We start from the raw sequence: 25,691 nt of genomic DNA, 5'->3' as shown, positions 1-25,691 counted from the left end.
GAGAGGACAACGCCAGGACCAACCCCTGCTGTTATAACTGTTCTCTCAGGGGCCATTTTGGATTTGTGAGTATCTGCCCGCTCTGTCCCCTATCCCCGAGACAGTGCACTACCCACAGGGCCTCTGGTCAAAAGTAGTGCACTATGTTGGGAATAGGGAGCCATTTTGGATTTGTGAGTATCTGTCCGCTCTGTCCCCTATCCCCTAGACAGTGCACTACCCACAGGGCCTCTGGTCAAAAGTAGTGCACTAAGTAGGGAATAGGGGGCCATTTTGGGAAGTACTCCCTGATTCATCTCTCTACAATACTGTCTGAACTGGCCTGGATATTAACTGTGTGTGTGTGTGTGTGTGTGTGTGTGTGTGTGTGTGTGTGTGTGTGTGTGTGTGTGTGTGTGTGTGTGTGTGTGTGTGTGTGTGTGTGTGTGTGTGTGTGTGTGTGTGTGTGTGTGTGTGTGTGTGTGTGTGTGTGTCTGTGTGTGTCTCTGTGTGTGTGTGTGTCTCTGTGTGTGTGTCTCTGTGTGTGTGTGTGTGTGTGTCTCTGTGTGTGTGTCTCGTGTGTGTGTGTGTGTGTGTGTGTGTGTGTGTGTGTGTGTGTGTGTGTGTGTGGTTGTCTCTGTGTGTGTGTGTGTGTGTGTGTGTGTGTGTGTGTGTGTGTGTGTGTGTGTGTGTGTGTGTGTGTGTGTGTAGGACTGCTCAGTGAGGAGGATGTTTGGGTGTTTCCCTCCCAACTCTCCCTTCATCAACCAATATGACTCTCGCCTCCCATCCGCAGCCGAGATTACCGAGCTCAGCTCAGAGTTCAAGGTACACACACACACACACACACACACACACACACACACACACACACACACAACACACACACACACAACTCACACACACACACACACTCACACACACACACACACTCACACTCACACACAAACACACACACACCCACACACACACACACACACACACAGACTCAGACACACACACACTCAAACTCAGCACAGACACCTCATTACACAGACACCTCATTACACAGACACCTCATTACACACTAAACTCAATACAGACACCTCATTACACACTAAACTCAGTACAGACACCTCATTACACACTAAACTCAGTACAGACACCTCATTACACACTAAACTCAGCACAGAAACCTCATTACACACTAAACTCAGCACAGACACCTCATTACACAGACACCTCATTACACACTAAACTCAGCGCAGACACCTCATTACACAGACACCTCATTACACACTAAACTCAGCACAGACACCTCATTACACACTAAACTCAGTACAGACACCTCATTACACACTAAACTCAGCACAGACACCTCATTACACAGACACCTCATTACACACTAAACTCAGCACAGACACCTCATTACACAGACACCTCATTACACACTAAACTCAGCACAGACACCTCATTACAGACTAAACTCAGTACAGACACCTCATTACACACTAAACTCAGCACAGACACCTCATTACACAGACACCTCATTACACACTAAACTCAGCGCAGACACCTCATTACACAGACACCTCATTACACACTAAACTCAGTACAGACACCTCATTACACAGACACCTCATTACACACTAAACTCAGTACAGACACCTCATTACACAGACACCTCATTACACACTAAACTCAGCGCTGACACCTCATTACACAGACACCTCATTACACACTAAACTCAGTACAGACACCTCATTACACACTAAACTCAGTACAGACACCTCATTACACACTAAACTCAGTACAGACACCTCATTACACACTAAACTCAGCACAGAAACCTCATTACACAGACACCTCATTACACACTAAACTCAGTACAGACACCTCATTACACACTAAACTCAGTACAGACACCTCATTACACAGACACCTCATTACACACTAAACTCAGCGCAGACACCTCATTACACAGACACCTCATTACACACTAAACTCAGCGCAGACACCTCATTACACAGACACCTCATTACACACTAAACTCAGAACAGACACCTCATTACACACTAAACTCAGTACAGACACCTCATTACACACTAAACTCAGAACAGACACCTCATTACACACTAAACTCAGAACAGACACCTCATTACACACTAAACTCAGAACAGACACCTCATTACACACTAAACTCAGAACAGACACCTCATTACACACTAAACTCAGAACAGACACCTCATTACACACTAAACTCAGTACAGACACCTCATTACACACTAAACTCAGTACAGACACCTCATTACACACTAAACTCAGAACAGACACCTCATTACACACTAAACTCAGCGCAGACACCTCATTACACAGACACCTCATTACACACTAAACTCAGAACAGACACCTCATTACACACTAAACTCAGTACAGACACCTCATTACACACTAAACTCAGAACAGACACCTCATTACACACTAAACTGACAGAGGGGTGATGGGAAGATTTACAAGATACATTGAATTAATCATCACCCCTCCATCTTTCCCTCCGTCTCTCCATCTCTCTCCCCCTACCACTCCATCCATCCATCCATCCCTCTCTCTCTCCATCCCTCTCTCCTCATCCCTCCCCCTCTCTCTCTCCATCCCTCCCCTCTCTCTCTCTCCATCCCTCTCCTCTCTCTCCCTCCCCCTCTCCATCCCTATCTCTCTCCATCCTCTCTCTCTCTCTCTCTCTCTCCTCTCCCTCTCTCTCTCTCTCTCTCTCTCTCTCTCTCTCCCTCTCTCTCTCTCTCTCTCTCTCTCTCTCTCTCTCTCTCTCCTATCCCTCCCCTCTCTCTCTCTCCATCCCTCTCTCTCTCTCCCTCTCTCTCTCTCTCTCTCTCTCTCTCTCTCTCCCTCTCTCTCTCTCTCTCCCTCTCTCTCTCTCCATCCCTCTCTCTCTCTCCCTCCCTCTCTCTCTCTCCATCCTATCTCCCTCTCTCTCTCTCTCTCCATCCCTCTCTCTCTCTCCATCCCTCTCTCTCTCTCCATCCCTCTCTCTCTCTCCATCCCTCCCTCCCTCTCTCTCTCTCCATCCCTCTGTCTCTCTCTCCATCCCTCTCTCTCTCTCCATCCCTCTCTCTCTCTCCATCCCTCTCTCTCTCCATCCCTCTCTCTCCCTCCATCTCTCTCTCCATCCCTCTCTCTCTCTCCATCCCTCTCTCTCTCCATCCCTCCCTCTCTCTCTCTCCATCCCTCTCTCTCCCTCCATCCCTCCTCTCTCTCCATCCCTCTCTCTCTCTCCATCCCTCTCTCTCTCCATCCCTCTCTCTCTCTCCATCCCTCTCTCTCTCCATCCCTCTGTCTCTCTCTCTCCATCCCTCTCTCTCTCTCCATCCCTCTCTCTCTCCCTCCATCTCTCTCTCTCTCCCTCCATCTCTCTCTCTGTAGAGTTGAAGGATGCAGGCCTGTTTCCGTGTCAGGTCTCACCAGACGGTGACGCCCGAGACGATCCGCCGGGCAAACGCCAGAGAACCGACTCTAACCCGAGCTACAGGCCGTACCAGAACTACCCCCCTAAACCCTACCATAGTGCTACTCCTAGCCGTACCCACATCAGGTTCAGCGGAGACCAGGAGAAACCCTGGACTCCTAAACGCAAACTAAAGGAGAGCAGGGAGGGGAAGCGCTTCACTCCAGGTACCATCTTCTAGTTGTATTAATGTGGACCGTAATGGGATTTTAGTCTGCTCTGGGATCTGTTAGTCTGCTCTGGGATCTGTTAGTCTGCTCTGGGATCTGTTAGTCTGCTCTGGGATCTGTTAGTCTGCTCTGGGATCTGTTAGTCTGCTCTGGGATCTGTTAGTCTGCTCTGGGATCTGTTAGTCTGCTCTGGGATCTGTTAGTCTGCTCTGGGATCTGTTAGTCTGCTCTGGGATCTGTTAGTCTGCTCTGGGATCTGCTCTAGGATCTGTTAGTCTGCTCTGGGATCTGTTAGTCTGCTCTGGGATCTGTTAGTCTGCTCTGGGATCTGTTAGTCTGCTCTGGGATCTGTTAGTCTGCTCTGGGATCTGTTAGTCTGCTCTGGGATCTGTTAGTCTGCTCTGGGATCTGTTAGTCTGCTCTAGGATCTGTTAGTCTGCTCTGGGATCTGTTAGTCTGCTCTGGGATCTGTTAGTCTGTTCTGGGATCTGTTAGTCTGCTCTGGGATCTGTTAGTCTGTTCTGGGATCTGTTAGTCTGCTCTGGGATCTGTTAGTCTGCTCTGGGATCTGTTAGTCTGCTCTGGGATCTGTTAGTCTGTTCTGGGATCTGTTAGTCTGCTCTAGGATCTGTTAGTCTGCTCTGGGATCTGTTAGTCTGCTCTGGGATCTGCTCTAGGATCTGTTAGTCTGCTCTGGGATCTGTTAGTCTGCTCTGGGATCTGTTAGTCTGCTCTGGGATCTGTTAGTCTGCTCTGGGATCTGTTAGTCTGCTCTGGGATCTGTTAGTCTGCTCTGGGATCTGTTAGTCTGCTCTGGGATCTGTTAGTCTGCTCTGGGATCTGTTAGTCTGCTCTGGGATCTGTTAGTCTGTTCTGGGATCTGTTAGTCTGTTCTGGGATCTGTTAGTCTGCTCTAGGATCTGTTAGTCTGCTCTGGGATCTGTTAGTCTGCTCTGGGATCTGTTAGTCTGTTCTGGGATCTGTTAGTCTGCTCTAGGATCTGTTAGTCTGCTCTGGGATCTGTTAGTCTGCTCTGGGATCTGTTAGTCTGCTCTGGGATCTGTTAGTCTGTTCTGGGATCTGTTAGTCTGCTCTAGGATCTGTTAGTCTGCTCTGGGATCTGTTAGTCTGCTCTGGGATCTGCTCTAGGATCTGTTAGTCTGCTCTGGGATCTGTTAGTCTGCTCTGGGATCTGTTAGTCTGCTCTGGGATCTGTTAGTCTGCTCTGGGATCTGTTAGTCTGCTCTGGGATCTGTTAGTCTGCTCTGGGATCTGTTAGTCTGCTCTGGGATCTGTTAGTCTGCTCTAGGATCTGTTAGTCTGCTCTGGGATCTGTTAGTCTGCTCTGGGATCTGTTAGTCTGCTCTGGGATCTGTTAGTCTGCTCTGGGATCTGTTCGTCTGCTCTAGGATCTGTTAGTCTGCTCTAGGGTCTGTTAGTCTGCTCTGGGATCTGTTTGTCTGCTCTGGGATCTGTTTGATTTGCTATCGGCTGCTTTAATCAGACCTCTCCTCTCCTCTACCCTCCACCATTCCATTCCTCCCCTCCTCTCCCCCTCTCCTCTCCTCCCCCTCTCCTTCTCTCCTTCCCTCCTTCTCTCCTTTTCTTTCCTCCCCTCCTCTCCCCACCTCTCCCTAACCCACAGCTTCAGCCACGCCCAAATCCAACATGGCTGACAGGAACCAGCCGGGGAGTCAGGAAAGGCAGAAGAAGAAAAAACGGAAAACGGCCAAAAACAAAATGGCCGCCGCCGCAGACGAGTCTCTTGACTTCCCCCGAGGACAAGGCCCCTCCACCAAGAGGAAGAAGAAGAAGGGGCCCAAGGGCCCCTCCCCTCGGCCGGGCCCCTCCTACCTTCCATCCCAAGGCCCCGCCTCCCACACCCCCCGACCGTCTGTTTGGGGCGGCGACGAAGAGAGCGAGTGAGAAGAAGAAGAAGAAGAAGAGAGAGAACGGGAGGGACAGGAAGGCTGCTAAGGAGGAGAAGTTGTTTCCCACGGACGAAAACCTGTTCCTCATCAAACAGAGGAAACCTAGGAGATAAGGGGGTCCTCATCAAACAGAGGAAACCTAGGAGATAAGGGGGGTCCTCATCAAACAGAGGAAACCTAGGAGATAAGGGGGGTGTTGTTCCTCATCATAGGATACCTAGGAGCTAACATGGAGAGGTGTGGGGGTAGAGTGCATATGTCATACATTTTGGCAAAGCTTTCATGTACAGTACAAATGTTTGTGTATGCGAGGGAGAGTGTGTGTGTGTGTGTTGCGGGGAGGGTAAATCTTTGAAGGACTCATTCTGTTTTATTAAAGGAGAGGTTTCTGTCAATCTATTAAAGGAGAGGTTTCTGTCAATCTATTAAAGGAGAGGTTTCAGAGACCTGTTATCACCGTTCTAGAGACTACATCCTGTTAATCTATTAAAGGAGAGGTTTCAGTCAATCTATTAAAGGAGAGGTTTCAGAGACCAGTTATCACCGTTCTACATCCTGTCAATCTATTAAAGGAGAGGTTTCTGTCAATCTATTAAAAGAGAGGTTTCTGTCAATTTATTAAAGGAGAGGTTTCAGTCAATCTATTAAAGGAGAGGTTTCAGAGACCAGTTATCACCGTTCTACATCCTGTCAATCTATTAAAGGAGAGGTTTCTGTCAATTTATTAAAGGAGAGGTTTCAGTCACTCTATTAAAGGAGAGGTTTCAGAGACCAGTTATCACCGTTCTACATCCTGTCAATCTATTAAAGGAGAGGTTTCTGTCAATTTATTAAAGGAGAGGTTTCAGTCAATCTATTAAAGGAGAGGTTTCAGAGACCAGTTATCACCGTTCTACATCCTGTCAATCTATTAAAGGAGAGGTTTCTGTCAATTTATTAAAGGAGAGGTTTCAGAGACCTGTTATCACCGTTCTACATCCTGTCAATCTATTAAAGGAGAGGTTTCAGAGACCTGTTATCACCGTTCTAGAGACTACATCCTGTCAATCTATTAAAGAAGAGGTTTCCACTATACTGACCCTCCTAGAAGCTACAACATACCACAGCACCCAATATACTGACCCTCCTAGAAGCTACAACATACCACAGCACCCAATATACTGACCATCCTGACCCTCCTAGAAGCTACAACATACCACAGCACCCAATATACTGACCCTCCTAGAAGCTACAACATACCACAGCACCCAATATACTGACCCTCCTAGAAGCTACAACATACCACAGCACCCAATATACTGACCATCCTGACCCTCCTAGAAGCTACAACATACCACATCACCCAATATACTGACCCTCCTAGAAGCTACAACATACCACAGCACCCACTATACTGACCCTCCTAGAAGCTACAACATACCACAGCACCCAATATACTGACCCTCCTAGAAGCTACAACATACCACAGCACCCAATATACTGACCCTCCTAGAAGCTACAACATACCACAGCACCCAATATACTGACCCTCCTAGAAGCTACAACATACCACAGCACCCACTATACTGACCCTCCTAGAAGGTACAACATACCACAGTACAAGGCTCTGACAGATGGTTGTGGCAAAAACACAGCCAAGAAACACCCACATCAAACCACACCCCCAAGCCAACTGAACTTTGACCTCTGTCGTGGTCGCCAGCATTTCTTGGGAAGCGTGACCAAAAAACGGGTTTCCACTGGTTACCACAGCCGCAGAGTAGGGAATTGGATTTATTGAAATTCATGAAAACTTTGCTTTTTGCTCTTAATTTAAGGTCAGTAGTGTGGTTAAGTTTAAAAATATAACAGACAGACATAAAAACAGGAATTAATTATGACAGAATATAGAGAATGAGATTAATGACACTTAATTCAGAAAATAATTCGTTATAATATTGGACCTTAGACAAGCGTTTGTTATTATTTAGCAATTTCAGAGACTCGATTAAAAAAAACATAAAGTCTATTATTTAAAAAAAAAAAAACACTTTAAAAAGCAGAGGTTGACGTTACTTTTTCTCTCCATACGTCAGGAAAAAACGCGTGACGAAAGCGGAAGTGCAAGCCCCGTCCAGTCCATTGACCAATTAGAGTTCGTTTTAATCAACCGCCTCCGTCTCTCGTTTTTGTCCATTTACACTGAACACGGAAGTGAACCTGGGAACTCACATTTATTTTCTTTTTTTAAATCGAGATCTTTTTTATTATTAATGTGTAAGAACAACTCAACAGTCATAAAAATATAAGTTTTGGTGCTGAAAAGGAACAATATGGAGAATGTTTTATCCTCGACTGGTGACAGTAAATTGGACCAAGCCATTAATCAGTGGCTGCAGTTTGACAAGGTAAGTTGTCAAGTTATAAACAATTATAGCTCGTTTACTTCAAAACAACTCAAACGTTTCTTAACTTCCTGTTTTTTTGGGGGGCCCAAGTTCCCTAACTAACTTTAATTGTTATAATACACAGCTAAAAATAATAATAATTCGGAGTGGATACAGTAGACCAAACGTTATCATGTCCACTAAAACATGATGCAACTCACTACTGTAGGTCTCCCTGGAAAACACCGTCTGCTAAACGACTCATGTGTATTTCAACAATGTTTTGGGATTTCTCTTGTCAGCTAGCTAATTAAACAGTTAACCATGGTTTCTCTAGCTATGTACATCACCCCCCCTCCTTTTCCAACTTCAGATACATTGATTGACAGTCAAGTTATTTATTAATGAAACAATAGCCAGCCAACGTCAGTAGTTTGAAGACAAAGTAGGACATTTCCAGGGAGGACCAGCTAGGTGACCATGATTTAAAGACGGGTGTTTACAACGTTCAAGAACAAGGATGTATCAACTCGTGTCAGCTACATTGTATTTTACGACATGTTTTGCGTAGATGGATGGCCTTTAATGTCTCATTAGCCATGTACTATTTGGCTACATACAGTAAGTAGTATAGCTGGAGCATCTGGCCCCCAATTACGAGGAGCTTCTGTAGCTAGCTGGGCATTGTACTCAACGTGCATCCGGGCATTCGTGTGTTATAAAGGGAAACGGGACGCCACCAATCAGGCAGAAATGGGAGAAGAAGTGCATGTGTTTTCTATTATCCTCTTAACATAACGTCACCTCCTAGTAAGTCTAAAGGCATGTGGCTGGGGATGAGATGGGGGTGGACAGTGGTGTGTGACATTACTATCATGCTTTTGCCTCACATGGCTTCACTTCCCCTCCCTCACCCCTCCCCCTCTCCCCTCTTCCCATCCCTCTCTCTTCCCCTCCCTCTTCCCCCTCTTCCTCCCTCATCCCTCTTCCCCTCCCTCATCCCTCTTCCCATCCCTCTTCCCCTCCCTTCCCCTCCCCTCCCTCACCCCCTTCTCCCCTCTTCCCCTCCCTCATCCCTCTTCCCCTCCCTCATCCCTCTTCCCCTCCCTCATCCCTCTTCCCCTCCCTCATCCCTCTCCCCTCTCTCATCCCCCTCCCCTCCCTCTTCTTCCCCTCCCTCATCCCTCTTCCTCTCCCCTCACCCCTCTCCCTTCTTCCCCTCCCTCCCTCTTCAAAGAGGGGGCTATGGAGGATCTGCAGAGATTATTCTGTACATGTACACACACACTCCAGGGATTGACATTAATGTCTGAAAAGCACTCGCTTATTGATGAAATCAGGAGTCTTATACAAAAATAATTTGATTGCCTGAAAAATGTAAAATAGCGGTTTTCTCCGTCACACAGGGGAGGAATCAGAAACACCAGATTATTGGGATTTTATGCGTTTTGGTTGTTATCAGTAAAAAATATTAAAAATCCCAATGGGCCAAACTCAACTGGTGTGACACCGGGCAATAGGGCAACCCTTAACTGCCCTCTCCCTCAACTTTCAAAGAGGGGGCTCTAGAGATGATCCTGTACCCCTCCTCTCCCCTCCTGTAGAACCCCCAGACAGTGGCGTTGGTGCGGGGCCTGGTGAAGGAGGGGGCGGTTGGGGAGCTGCGGAGGTGTTTTGGCTCTAGGATGGAGTTTGGGACGGCTGGCCTCAGAGCTGCCATGGGACCAGGGATCTCCTGTATGAACGACCTCACCATCATACAGACCACACAGGTATGACCTACGACCTCACCATCATACAGACCACACAGGTATGACCTACGACCTCACCATCATACAGACCACACAGGTATGACCTACGACCTCACCATCATACAGACCACACAGGTATGACCTACGACCTCACCATCATACAGACCACACAGGTATGACCTACGACCTCACCATCATACAGACCACACAGGTATGACCTACGACCTCACCATCATACAGACCACACAGGTATGACCTACGACCTCACCATCATACAGACCACACAGGTATGACCTACGACCTCACCATCATACAGACCACACAGGTATGACCTACGACCTCACCATCATACAGACCACACAGGAATGACCTACGACCTCACCATCATACAGACCACACAGGTATGACCTACGACCTCACCATCATACAGACCACACAGGTATGACCTACGACCTCACCATCATACAGACCACACAGGTATGACCTACGACCTCACCATCATACAGACCACAGGTATGACCTACGACCTCACCATCATACATACCACAGGTATGACCTACGACCTCACCATCATACAGACCACACAGGTATGACCTACGACCTCACCATCATACAGACCACACAGGTATGACCTACGACCTCACCATCATACGGACCACACAGGTATGACCTACGACCTCACCATCATACGGACCACAGGTATGACCTACGACCTCACCATCATACGGACCACAGGTATGACCTACGACCTCACCATCATACAGACCACACAGGTATGACCTACGACCTCACCATCATACGGACCACACAGGTATGACCTACGACCTCACCATCATACGGACCACAGGTATGACCTTCGACCTCACCTTCATACAGACTACACAGGTATGACCTACGACCTCACCATCATATACAGACCACACAGGTATGACCTACGACCTCACCATTATACAGATCACACAGGTATGACCTACGACCTCACCATCATACAGACCACACAGGTATGACCTACGACCTCACCATCATACAGAACACACAGGTATGACCTACGACCTCACCATCATACAGACCACACAGGTATGACCTACGACCTCACCATCATACAGACCACACATGTATGACCTATGACCTCACCATCATACAGACCACACAGGTATATAGGTATGACCTACGACCTCACCATCATACAGACCACACAGGAATGACCTACGACCTCACCATCATACAGACCACACAGGTATGACCTACGACCTCACCATCATACGGACCACAGATATGACCTCCGCCCTCTCCACCATACAGACCACACAGGTATGACCTACGACCTCACCATCATACAGACCACACAGGTATGACCTACGACCTCACCATCATACAGACCACACAGGTATGACCTACGACCTCACCATCATACAGACCACACAGGTATGACCTACGACCTCACCATCATACATACCACACAGGTATGACCTACGACCTCACCATCATACAGACCACACAGGTATGACCTACGACCTCACCATCATACAGACCACAGGTATGACCTACGACCTCACCATCATACAGACCACACAGGTATGACCTACGACCTCACCATCATACAGACCACACAGGTATGACCTACGACCTCACCATCATACAGACCACACAGGTATGACCTACGACCTCACCATCATACGGACCACACAGGTATGACCTACGACCTCACCATCATACGGACCACAGGTATGACCTACGACCTCACCATCATACGGACCACAGGTATGACCTACGACCTCACCATCATACAGACCACACAGGTATGACCTACGACCTCACCATCATACAGACCACACAGGTATGACCTACGACCTCACCATCATACGGACCACAGGTATGACCTACGACCTCACCATCATACGGACCACAGGTATGACCTTCGACCTCACCTTCATACAGACTACACAGGTATGACCTACGACCTCACCATCATATACAGACCACACAGGTATGACCTACGACCTCACCATCATACAGACCACACAGGTATGACCTACGACCTCACCATCATACAGACCACACAGGTATGACCTACGACCTCACCATCATACAGACCACACAGGTATGACCTACGACCTCACCATCATACAGACCACACATGTATGACCTATGACCTCACCATCATACAGACCACACAGGTATATAGGTATGACCTACGACCTCACCATCATACGGACCACAGGTATGACCTACGACCTCACAATCATACGGACCACAGGTATGACCTACGACCTCACAATCATACAGACCACACAGGTATGACCTACGACCTCACCATCATACAGACCACACAGGTATGACCTACGACCTCACCATCATACAGACCACACAGGTATGACCTACGACCTCACCATCATACAGAACACACAGGTATATAGGTATGACCTACGACCTCACCATCATACGGACCACAGGTATGACCTACGACCTCACCATCATACGGACCACAGGTATGAACTACGACCTCACAATCATACAGACCACACAGGTATGACCTACGACCTCACCATCATACAGACCACACAGGTATGACCTACGACCTCACCATCATACAGACCACACAGGTATGACCTACGACCTCACCATCATACAGACCACACAGGTATGACCTACGACCTCACCATCATACAGACCACACAGGTATGACCTACGACCTCACCATCATACAGACCACACAGGTATGACCTACGACCTCACCATCATACAGACCACACAGGTATATAGGTATGACCTACGACCTCACCATCATACAGACCACACAGGAATGACCTACGACCTCACCATCATACAGACCACACAGGTATGACCTACGACCTCACCATCATACAGACCACAGGTATGACCTACGACCTCACCATCATACAGACCACACAGGTATGACCTACGACCTCACCATCATACAGACCACACAGGAATGACCTACGACCTCACCATCATACGGACCACAGGTATGACCTACGACCTCACCATCATACGGACCACAGGTATGACCTACGACCTCACCATCATACAGACCACACATGTATGACCTACGACCTCACCATCATACAGACCACACAGGTATGACCTACGACCTCACCATCATACAGACCACAGGTATGACCTACGACCTCACCATCATACAGACCACAGGTATGACCTACGACCTCACCATCATACAGACCACACAGGTATGACCTACGACCTCACCATCATACAGACCACACAGGTATGACCTACGACCTCACCATCATACGGACCACACAGGTATGACCTACGACCTCACCATCATACGGACCACAGGTATGACCTACGACCTCACCATCATACGGACCACAGGTATGACCTACGACCTCACCATCATACAGACCACACAGGTATGACCTCGACCTCACCATCATACGGACCACAGGTATGACCTACGACCTCACCATCATACGGACCACAGGTATGACCTTCGACCTCACCTTCATACAGACTACACAGGTATGACCTACGACCTCACCATCATATACAGACCACACAGGTATGACCTACGACCTCACCATTATACAGATCACACAGGTATGACCTACGACCTCACCATCATACAGACCACACAGGTATGACCTACGACCTCACCATCATACAGAACACACAGGTATGACCTACGACCTCACCATCATACAGACCACACAGGTATGACCTACGACCTCACCATCATACAGACCACACATGTATGACCTATGACCTCACCATCATACAGACCACACAGGTATATAGGTATGACCTACGACCTCACCATCATACAGACCACACAGGAATGACCTACGACCTCACCATCATACAGACCACACAGGTATGACCTACGACCTCACCATCATACAGACCACAGGTATGACCTACGACCTCACCATCATACAGACCACACAGGTATGAGCTACGACCTCACCATCATACAGACCACACAGGTATGACCTACGACCTCACCATCATACAGACCACACAGGTATGACCTACGACCTCACCATCATACAGACCACACAGGTATGACCTACGACCTCACCTTCATACAGACCACACAGGAATGACCTACAACCTCACAATCATACAGACCACACAGGTATGACCTACGACCTCACCATCATAAAGACTACACAGGTATGACCTACGACCTCACCATCATACGGACCACAGGTATGACCTACGACCTCACCATCATACAGACCACACAGGTATGACCTACGACCTCACCATCATACAGACCACACAGGTATGACCTACGACCTCACCATCATACAGACCACACAGGTATGACCTACGACCTCACCATCATACGGACCACAGGTATGACCTCGACCTCACCATCATACGGACCACAGGTATGACCTACGACCTCACCATCATACAGACCACACAGGTATGACCTACGACCTCACCATCATACAGACCACACAGGTATGACCTACGACCTCACCATCATACGGACCACAGGTATGACCTACGACCTCACCATCATACGGACCACAGGTATGACCTTCGACCTCACCTTCATACAGACTACACAGGTATGACCTACGACCTCACCATCATATACAGACCACACAGGTATGACCTACGACCTCACCATCATACAGACCACACAGGTATGACCTACGACCTCACCATCATACAGACCACACAGGTATGACCTACGACCTCACCATCATACAGACCACACAGGTATGACCTACGACCTCACCATCATACAGACCACACATGTATGACCTATGACCTCACCATCATACAGACCACACAGGTATATAGGTATGACCTACGACCTCACCATCATACGGACCACAGGTATGACCTACGACCTCACCATCATACAGACCACACAGGTATGACCTACGACCTCACCATCATACAGACCACACAGGTATGACCTACGACCTCACCATCATACAGACCACACAGGTATGACCTACGACCTCACCATCATACAGACCACACAGGTATGACCTACGACCTCACCATCATACAGACCACACAGGTATGACCTACGACCTCACCATCATACAGACCACACAGGTATGACCTACGACCTCACCATCATACAGACCACACAGGTATGACCTATGACCTCACCATCATACAGACCACACAGGTATATAGGTATGACCTACGACCTCACCATCATACAGACCACACAGGAATGACCTACGACCTCACCATCATACAGACCACACAGGTATGACCTACGACCTCACCATCATACAGACCACAGGTATGACCTACGACCTCACCATCATACAGACCACACAGGTATGACCTACGACCTCACCATCATACAGACCACACAGGAATGACCTACGACCTCACCATCATACGGACCACAGGTATGACCTACGACCTCACCATCATACGGACCACAGGTATGACCTACGACCTCACCATCATACAGACCACACATGACCTACGACCTCACCATATGACCTACGACCTCACCATCATACAGACCACACAGGTATGACCTACGACCTCACCATCATACGGACCACAGGTATGACCTACGACCTCACCATCATACGGACCACAGGTATGACCTACGACCTCACCTTCATACAGACTACACAGGTATGACCTACGACCTCACCATCATACAGACCACACAGGTATGACCTACGACCTCACCATCATACAGACCACACAGGTATGACCTACGACCTCACCATCATACAGACCACACAGGTATGACCTACGACCTCACCATCATACAGACCACACAGGTATGACCTACGACCTCACCATCATACAGACCACACAGGTATGACCTACGACCTCACCATCATACGGACCACACAGGTATGACCTACGACCTCACCATCATACGGACCACAGGTATGACCTACGACCTCACCATCATACAGACCACACAGGTATGACCTACGACCTCACCATCATACAGACCACACAGGTATGACCTACGACCTCACCATCATACAGACCACACAGGTATGACCTACGACCTCACCATCATACAGACCACACAGGTATGACCTACGACCTCACCATCATACGGACCACAGGTATGACCTACGACCTCACCATCATACGGACCACAGGTATGACCTCGACCTCACCATCATACGGACCACAGGTATGACCTACGACCTCACCATCATACAGACCACACAGGAAAGACCTACGACCTCACCATCATACAGACCACACAGGTATGACCTACGACCTCACCATCATACAGACCACACATGTATGACCTATGACCTCACCATCATACAGACCACACAGGTATGACCTAGGTATGACCTCACCATCATACAGACCACACAGGAATGACCTACGACCTCACCATCATACAGACCACACAGGTATGACCTACGACCTCACCATCATACAGACCACAGGTATGACCTACGACCTCACCATCATACAGACCACACAGGTATGACCTACGACCTCACCATCATACAGACCACACAGGAATGACCTACGACCTCACCATCATACACCACAGACCTACACACCATCATACGGACCACAGGTATGACCTACGACCTCACCATCATACAGACCACACAGGTATGACCTACGACCTCACCATCATACAGACCACACAGGTCTGACCACAGATGGTCCTCATCCATCATGTGGTGTCACAATGACCAGTGTTCTATTAAAATGTTTTTCTCTCTCCCTCTCCCCTCACCTCCCTCATACTCCTCCACAGGTCTGACCTCCCTCTCTCCTCTCTCTCTCTCTCTCTCTCTCTGTCTCCTCTCCCTCTCTGTCTCTCACCTCTCATCTCAGACCCACTCTGGTCTCCTGACCTCTCTGACCTCACCATCATACTGACCACAGGTATGACCTCTCTGACCTCACCTCCCTCATACAGACTCCCCCTCTCTCCTGACCCTCTCCTCTCTTTCCTCACCCCCTCATCCAGACCACACAGGTTGACCTATCTGGAGCAATGTTTCCTCACAGTGTCTGAAGGAGACCACACAGGTTTGACCCGTGCCCACCTCCCAGTGGAGGCAGCAGTAGACCAGCCTGGCGGCCGCCGTGACCTCCTGCCGGGAGTACCTGTCCACCTGTTCTGTGACATCACACAGGTCTATTTTGACCTACGACCTCACCATCCCAGTAACGGACCACAGGTATCAGACCTAACCCCATGATATCACTAACCAAGGGTAACCACATACCCAGTAACCAGGGTAACCAACTCCATGATACTCAGTAACCTCACCATCATACAGACCACCAGGTATGACCCATGATACACCATCACCAACCACACAGGTAACCAAAGGTATAACCAACTCATGATACTCAGTAACCAATGATAACAGATACTCAGGTAACCAACCCCATGATACTCAGTAACCTAACCACTCCATGATACAGACCACAACCAACCCCATGATACTCAGTAACAAACCATGATACTCAGTAACCAGGACCAACTCCATGATACTCAGACCAAGGGTAACCAACTCCATGATACTCAGTAACCAGACCAACCCCAGGATACTCAGACCAAGGGTGACCAACTCCATGATACCCAGTAACCAGATACCACAGGGTAACCAACCCCATGATACCCAGTAACCAAGGGTAACCAACCCCATGATACCCAGTAACCATCAACAACCCCATGATACCCAGTAACCAAGGGTAACCAACTCCATGATACTCAGTAACCAAGGGTAACCAACTCCATGATACTCAGTAACCAATATGTAACCAACTCATGATACTCAGTAACCAATGATAACCAACCCCGTGATACTCAGTAACCAACTATTAACCAACCCCATGATACTCAGTAACAAACTCCCATGATACTCAGTAACCAAGGGTAACCAACTCCATGATACTCAGTAACCAAGGGTAACTCCCCATGATACCCAGTAACCAAGGGTAACCAACTCCATGATACTCAGTAACCAAGGGTAACCAACCCCATGATACCCAGTAACCAAGGGTGACCAACTCCATGATACTCCATAACCAACCCCATCCCAACTCATGATACTCTCCATGATAACCAACCCCTCTCTGTCCAACCCCATGATACTCTAACCAAGGGTAACCAACTCCATGATACTCAGTAACCAAGGGTAACCAACCCCATGATACTCCCCCCTGATACTCAGTAACCAAGGGTAACCAACTCCCCTGATACTCAGTAACCAATGATAACCCCCCTGATACTCTCCAACCCCTCTCCTCTAACTGTACTCTAACCCCATGATACTCCCTAACTCCATGTCTCAGTCCCCTCTCCCAAGGGTAACCAACTCCATGATCTCAGTAACCAAGGGTAACCAACCCCTGATGTCAGTAACCAAGGGTCCCCTCTCCATGATACTCAGTCTCCAACCCCATGATCCCAGTAACCTAACCAACTCCCTGATACTCAGTCCGCAATGATAACTCCCCTCTGTCTCAGTAACCAACCCCCTGATACTCAGTCTCTCTCCAACTCCATGATACTCAGTAACCAAGGGTAACCAACCCCATGATACTCTCAAACCCCTGATACTCAGTCTCTCTCCCTCCATGATCTCAGTACCCTAACCAACTCCATGATACTCAGTAACCCCAACCCCATGATACTCTCTGGGTAACCAACTCCATGATATTCATGTAACCAAGGGTAACCAACCCCATGATACTCAGTAACCAAGGGTAACCAACTCCATGATACTCAGTAACCTCTAACCAACTCCTGTCTCTCCCCTCTCCTAACCAACCCCATGATACTCAGTAACCAAGGGTGTCTCTAACCAACTCCATGATACTCAGTAACTCTCCCTCACCAACCCCTGATACCCAGTAACTAACCAACTCATGATACTCAGTCTCCCTCTCCCTCCTGTCTCTCCCCCTCTCCCTCTCTGATACTCAGTAACCAAGGGTAACTCCCCTCTCTGTAACTCCATGATACTCTCCCCTAACTCCCTCCTGATACTCAGTAACCTAACCAACTCCATGATTTCTCTAACTCCCCCCTCTCAGTAACCCCTCTCTCCCCTACTCCTCCAGTAACCAACTCCCCCTCTCCCTCTCTGTCTCTCCCCTCTCCCTCTCTTTCTCTCTCCCCACTCTCTCCTCTCTCTCCCCTCTCCCTCTCTCTCCTCTCAGTCCTCCTCTCTCTCCTCTCTTTCTCTCTCCCCCCTCTCTCCTCTCTCTCACTCCTCTCTCTCCCCTCTCCCTCTCTTTCTCTCTCCCCCTCTCTCTCCTCTCTCTCCCCAGGGGTTCTGTAAGTATCTGGAGCAATGTTTCGGGCAGTGTCTGAAGGAGAGGGGGGTGGTGGTAGGGTTTGATGCCCGTGCCCACCCTCCCAGTGGAGGCAGCAGTAGACGTTTTGCCAGCCTGGCGGCCGCCGTGTTCTCCTGCCGGGGAGTACCTGTCCACCTGTTCTGTGACATCACACCCACACCCTTCGTGGTACGTCTATTTTGGTTAATGGCCTTGGGGCCCTGGGAAATTAGGCACACCCCTTAAAAGCCATATCATGCCAACCCCATGATACTCAGTAACCAAGGGTAACCAACTCCATGATACTTAGTAACCAAGGGTAACCAACCCCATGATACTCAGTAACCAAGGTTAACCAACCCCATGATACTCAGTAACCAAGGGTAACCAACCCAATTATACTCAGTAACCAACCACATGATACTCAGTAACCAAGGGTAACCAACTCCATGATACTCAGTAACCAAGGGTAACCAACCCAATTATACTCAGTAACCAACCACATGATACTCAGTAACCAAGGGTAACCAACTCCATGATACTCAGTAACCAAGGGTAACCAACTCCATGATACTCAGTAACCAACCACATGATACTCAGTAACCAAGGGTGACCAACTCCATGATACTCAGTAACCAAGGGTGACCAACTCCATGATACTCAGTAACCAACCACATGATACTCAGTAACCAAGGGTGACCAACTCCATGATACTCAGTAACCAACCCCATGATACCCAGTAACCAAGGGTAACCAACTCATGATACTCAGTAACCAATGATAACCAACCCCATGATACTCAGTAACCAACCCCATGATACTCAGTAACCAAGGTTAACCAACCCCATGATACTCAGTAACCAAGGGTAACCAACTCCATGATACTCAGTAACCAAGGGTAACCAACTCCATGATACTCAGTAACCAAGAGTAACCAACTCCATGATACTCAGTAACCAAGGGTGACCAACCCCATGATACTCAGTAACCAACCCCATGATACTCAGTAACCAAGGTTAACCAACCCCATGATACTCAGTAACCAAGGGTAACCAACTCCATGATACTCAGTAACCAAGGGTAACCAACTCCATGATACTCAGTAACCAAGAGTAACCAACTCCATGATACTCAGTAACCAAGGGTGACCAACCCCATGATACTCAGTAACCAACCCCATGATACTCAGTAACCAAGGTTAACCAACCCCATGATACTCAGTAACCAAGGGTAACCAACTCCATGATACTCAGTAACCAAGGGTAACCAACTCCATGATACTCAGTAACCAAGGGTAACCAACTCCATGATACTCAGTAACCAAGAGTAACCAACTCCATGATACTCAGTAACCAAGGGTGACCAACCCCATGATACTCAGTAACCAACCCCATGATACTCAGTAACCAAGGTTAACCAACCCCATGATACTCAGTAACCAAGGGTAACCAACTCCATGATACTCAGTAACCAAGGATAACCAACCCCATGATACTCAGTAACCAAGCTCATGATACTCAGTAACCAAGGGTAACCAACTCCATGATACTCAGTAACCAAGGGTAACCAACCCCATGATACTGTTCCCTATCAAGCCAATCTGGGATCTCTTCCCCCAAAAAATCTTCTGAGCCAATCGGACCCGGCCATTCCTCGATCATACACACATAGACACACGACAGGCTAGTGGGCTGTTCCTCGATCATACACACATAGACACACGACAGGCTAGTGGGCTGTTCCTCGATCATACACACATAGACACACGACAGGCTAGTGGGCTGTTCCTCGATCATACACACATAGACACACGACAGGCTAGTGGGCTGTTCCTCGATCATACACACATAGACACACGACAGGCTAGTGGGCTGTTCCTCGATCATACACACATAGACACACGACAGGCTAGTGGGCCGTTCCTCGATCATACACACGTAGACACACGACAGGCTAGTGGGCCGTTCCTAGACATACACACATAGACACACGACAGGCTAGTGGGCTGTTCCTCGATCATACACACATAGACACACGACAGGCTAGTGGGCTGTTCCTCGATCATACACACATAGACACACGACAGGCTAGTGGGCTGTTCCTCGATCATACACACATAGACACACGACAGGCTAGTGGGCTGTTCCTCGATCATACACACATAGACACACGACAGGCTAGTGGGCTGTTCCTCGATCATACACACATAGACACACAACAGGCTAGTGGGCTGTTCCTCGATCATACACACATAGACACACGACAGGCTAGTGGGCTGTTCCTCGATCATACACACATAGACACACGACAGGCTAGTGGGCTGTTCCTCGATCATACACACATAGACACACGACAGGCTAGTGGGCTGTTCCTCGATCATACACACATAGACACACGACAGGCTAGTGGGCTGTTCCTCGATCATACACACATAGACACACGACAGGCTAGTGGGCTGTTCCTCGATCATACACACATAGACACACAACAGGCTAGTGGGCTGTTCCTCGATCATACACACATAGACACATCGACAGGCTAGTGGGCTGTTCCTCGATCATACACACATAGACAGGCTAGTGGGCTGTTCCTCGATCATACACACATAGACAGGCTAGTGGGCTGTTCCTCGATCATACACACATAGACAGGCTAGTGGGCTGTTCCTCGATCATACACACATAGACAGGCTAGTGGGCTGTTCCTCGATCATACACACATAGACACACGACAGGCTAGTGGGCTGTTCCTCGATCATACACACATAGACACACGACAGGCTAGTGGGCTGTTCCTCGATCATACACACATAGACACACAACAGGCTAGTGGGTTGTTCCTCGATCATACACACATAGACACACGACAGGCTAGTGGGCTGTTCCTTCATCATACACACATAGACACACGACAGGCTAGTGGGCTGTTCCTTCATCATACACACATAGACACACGACAGGCTAGTGGGCTGTTCCTTCATCATACACACATAGACACACAACAGGCTAGTGGGCTGTTCCTCGATCATACACACATAGACACACGACAGGCTAGTGGGCTGTTCCTCGATCATACACACGTAGACACACAACAGGCTAGTGGGCTGTTCCTCGATCATACACACATAGACACATCGACAGGCTAGTGGGCTGTTCCTTCATCATACACACATAGACACACGACAGGCTAGTGGGCTGTTCCTCGATCATACACACATAGACACACGACAGGCTAGTGGGCTGTTCCTTCATCATACACACATAGACACACGACAGGCTAGTGGGCTGTTCCTCGATCATACACACATAGACACACGACAGGCTAGTGGGCTGTTCCTCGATCATACACACATAGACACACGACAGGCTAGTGGGCTGTTCCTTCATCATACACACATAGACACACGACAGGCTAGTGGGCTGTTCCTTCATCATACACACATAGACACACGACAGGCTAGTGGGCTGTTCCTCGATCATACACACATAGACACATCGACAGGCTAGTGGGCTGTTCCTCGATCATACACACATAGACACACAGACAGGCTAGTGGGCTGTTCCTCGATCATACACACATAGACACACGACAGGCTAGTGGGCTGTTCCTTCAAACAGGCAGGTGTTTCCCAGTGACTCCTTTTGGTCCTCTCCTACATTAATAACCTGGAATCATACCGTGTGTGTGTGTGTGTGTGTGTGTGTGTGTGTGTGTGTGTGTGTGTGTGTGTGTGTGTGTGTGTGTGTGTGTGTGTGTGTGTGTGTGTGTGTGTGTGTGTGTGTGTGTGTCTTCCCTCTCTCCAGCCCTTCGCTGTGTCTCATCTGGGTCTGTGTGCTGGCGTCATGGTAACCGCCTCCCACAACCCCAAACAGGACAACGGTTACAAGGTAACATTCATTATCTTATTGATAATGTTATTGATTGATTAGGTCCCTGTCTCAGGTGTATTGGTCTGTTTCTGTTGAGCAGTTTCTAGGTGTATTAGACCCGTGTAAAGTAGTCTCTCCCCCCTCTCTCTCTCCATCTCTCTCTCCCCCCTCCCTGTCTCTCTCTCCATCTCTCTCTCCCCCCTCCCTGTCTCTCTCTCCATCTCTCTCTCTCTCTCCCCCTCTCTCTCTCCACCCCCTCTCTCCCCCCTCTCTCTCTCCATCCCCCCTCTCTCTCTCTCTCTCTCTCTCCATCCCCCTCTCTCTCTCTCCCTCTCTCTATCTCTCTCTCGCTCTCTCTCTCTCCCCTCTCTCTCTCTCCCCCTCCCTGTCTCTCTCTCCATCTCTCTCTTCCCTCTCCCTCTCTCTCTCTCCCCCTCTCTCCCCCCTCTCTCTCTCCATCCCCCCTCTCTCTCTCTCCCCTCTCTCTCTCTCTCTCTCCCCCTCTCTCTCTCTCCCCCCCCCTGTCTCTCTCTCTCTCTCTTCCCCTCTCTCTCTCTCTCTCTCTCTCTCTCCTCCCTCCCTCCCTCGCTCTATCTCTCTCTCTCTCGCTCTCTCTCTCTCCCCGTCTCTCTCTCCCCCCCCCCCGTCTCTCCCCCTCCCTCTCTCAGGTGTATTGGGAGAACGGTGCCCAGATCGTGCCGCCCCATGATAAGGGCATCTCTGTAGCCATCGAGGCTAACCTGGAGCCCTGGCCTGAGTCCTGGGACATAACCTCTCTCTCTCACAGCCCTCTGCTGAAGGACCCTTTCCAAGACATTCACACAGAGTACTTCAGGACCGTCCAACAGCACTGTCACCACAGGTAACACACACCTCAGGTAACACACACCTCAGGTAACACACACCTCAGGTAACACACACCTCAGGTAACACACACCTCAGGTAACACACACCTCAGGTAACACACACACACCTCAGGTAACACACACCTCAGGTAACACACACCTCAGGTAACACACACCTCAGGTAACACACACACACCTCAGGTAACACACACACACCTCAGGTAACACACACACACCTCAGGTAACACACACAGAACTCAGGTAACACACACACACCTCAGGTAACACACACCTCAGGTAACACACACCTCAGGTAACACACACAGAACTCAGGTAACACACACACACCTCAGGTAACACACACAGAACTCAGGTAACACACACACACCTCAGGTAACACACACACACCTCATGTAACACACACACACCTCAGGTAACACACACACACCTCAGGTAACACACACAGAACTCAGGTAACACACACACACCTCAGGTAACACACACCTCAGGTAACACACACACACCTCAGGTAACACACACACCTCAGGTAACACACACACACCTCAGGTAACACACACCTCAGGTAACACACACCTCAGGTAACACACACACACCTCAGGTAACACACACCTCAGGTAACACACACACACACCTGAGTTAACACACACACACCTCAGGTAACACACACACACCTCAGGTAACACACACACCCGTCTCCCCCTAACCCCGTCTCCCCCTAACCCCGTCTCCCCCTAACCCCGTCTCCCCCTAACCCCGTCTCCCCCTAACCCCGTCTCCCCCTAACCCCGTCTCCCCTATACCCCTCTAACCCCGTCTCCCCTAACCCCGTCTCCCCCTAACCCTCGTCTCCCCTCTAACCCCCGTCTCCCCCTAACCCCGTCTCCCCCTAACCCCGTCTCCCCCTAACTCCCCCTCTCCCCTCCCCTAACCCCGTCTCCCCTCTAACCCCGTCTCCCCTAACCCCCGTCTCCCCTCTAACCCCCGTCTCCCCTCTAACCCCTCTCCCCTCTAGCCCCCCCATCTCCCCCTAACCCCGTCTCCCTCTATCCCCGTCTCCCCTCTATCCCCCGTCTCCCCTCTAACCCCTCTATCCCCATCTCCCCTAACCCCCGTCTCCCCTCTAACCCCTATCTCCCCTAACCCCGTCTCCCCTAACCCCGTCTCCCCTCTATCCCCGTCTCCCTCTAACCCCTGTCTCCCTCTAACCCCGTCTCCCCTCTAACCCCTCTCCCTCTATCCCGTCTCCCTCTATCCCCGTCTCCCTCTATCCCCGTCTCCCCTCTAACCCCTCTATCCCCCGTCTCCCTCTAACCCCGTCTCCCCTCTAACCCCCTCTCCCTCTATCCCCCGTCTCCCCTCTAACCCCTGTCTCCCCTCTATCCCCTGTCTCCCTCTATCCCCCTCTCCCCTCTCCCCTCTATCCCCATCTCCCCTCTAACCCCTCTCCCCTCTAACCCCGTCTCCCCTCTAACCCCTCTCTCCCCTCTATTCTATCCCCGTCTCCCCTCTATCCCCGTCTCCCCTCTAACCCCTGTCTCCCCTCTAACCCCTGTCTCCCCTCTAACCCCTCTCTCCCCTCTAACCCCTCTCCCCTCCCCCCGTCTCCCCTCTATCCCCCGTCTCCCCTCTATCCCCCCCTGTCTCCCCTCTAACCCCTCTATCCCCCGTCTCCCCTCTAACCCCGTCTCCCCTCTAACCCCCGTCTCCCCTCTATCCCCCGTCTCCCCTCTCACCCCTGTCTCCCCTCTAACCCCTCTATCCCCGTCTCCCCTCTATCCCCGTCTCCCCTCTCACCCCTCTATCCCCCGTCTCCCCTCTATCCCCCGTCTCCCCTCTAACCCCTGTCCCCCTCCTAACCCCCGTCTCCCCTCTAACCCCTGTCTCCCCTCTAACCCCTGTCTCCCCTCTAACCCCTCTATCCCCCGTCTCCCCTCTATCCCCCCGTCTCCCCTCTATCCCCGTCTCCCCTCTAACCCCTCTATCCCCCGTCTCC

General features: G+C 49.6%; 1 protein-coding gene and 1 long non-coding RNA gene across 2 annotated transcripts in view; both read left to right on the top strand.

The window, feature by feature from the left end:
• LOC127917091 (uncharacterized) lies at positions 1-5,477 on the top strand. The gene is made up of 4 exons (XR_008096939.1): positions 1-65; positions 691-807; positions 3,397-3,645; positions 5,294-5,477. It is a non-coding gene; the product is annotated as an uncharacterized LOC127917091 (long non-coding RNA).
• A 2,258-nt stretch (positions 5,478-7,735) lies between these two features.
• The window catches only part of pgm2 (phosphoglucomutase 2), a 47,167-nt gene continuing 29,211 nt past the window's right edge, over positions 7,736-25,691 (top strand). Inside the window, exons 1-5 of the mRNA XM_052500464.1 lie at positions 7,736-7,966; positions 9,550-9,717; positions 18,958-19,152; positions 22,767-22,850; positions 23,501-23,694. Coding sequence (XP_052356424.1) covers positions 7,892-7,966; positions 9,550-9,717; positions 18,958-19,152; positions 22,767-22,850; positions 23,501-23,694 — 716 coding nt within the window. The 5' untranslated portion in view covers positions 7,736-7,891. The remainder of the gene's footprint in view (positions 7,967-9,549; positions 9,718-18,957; positions 19,153-22,766; positions 22,851-23,500; positions 23,695-25,691) is intronic.

The sequence above is a fragment of the Oncorhynchus keta genome, unplaced genomic scaffold (assembly GCF_023373465.1).
Source record: "Oncorhynchus keta strain PuntledgeMale-10-30-2019 unplaced genomic scaffold, Oket_V2 Un_contig_10686_pilon_pilon, whole genome shotgun sequence".
Classification (NCBI taxonomy): domain Eukaryota; kingdom Metazoa; phylum Chordata; class Actinopteri; order Salmoniformes; family Salmonidae; genus Oncorhynchus; species Oncorhynchus keta.
Note: the sequence above shows the minus strand (reverse complement) of the source record. Positions and strands in the feature narration are given on the sequence as shown.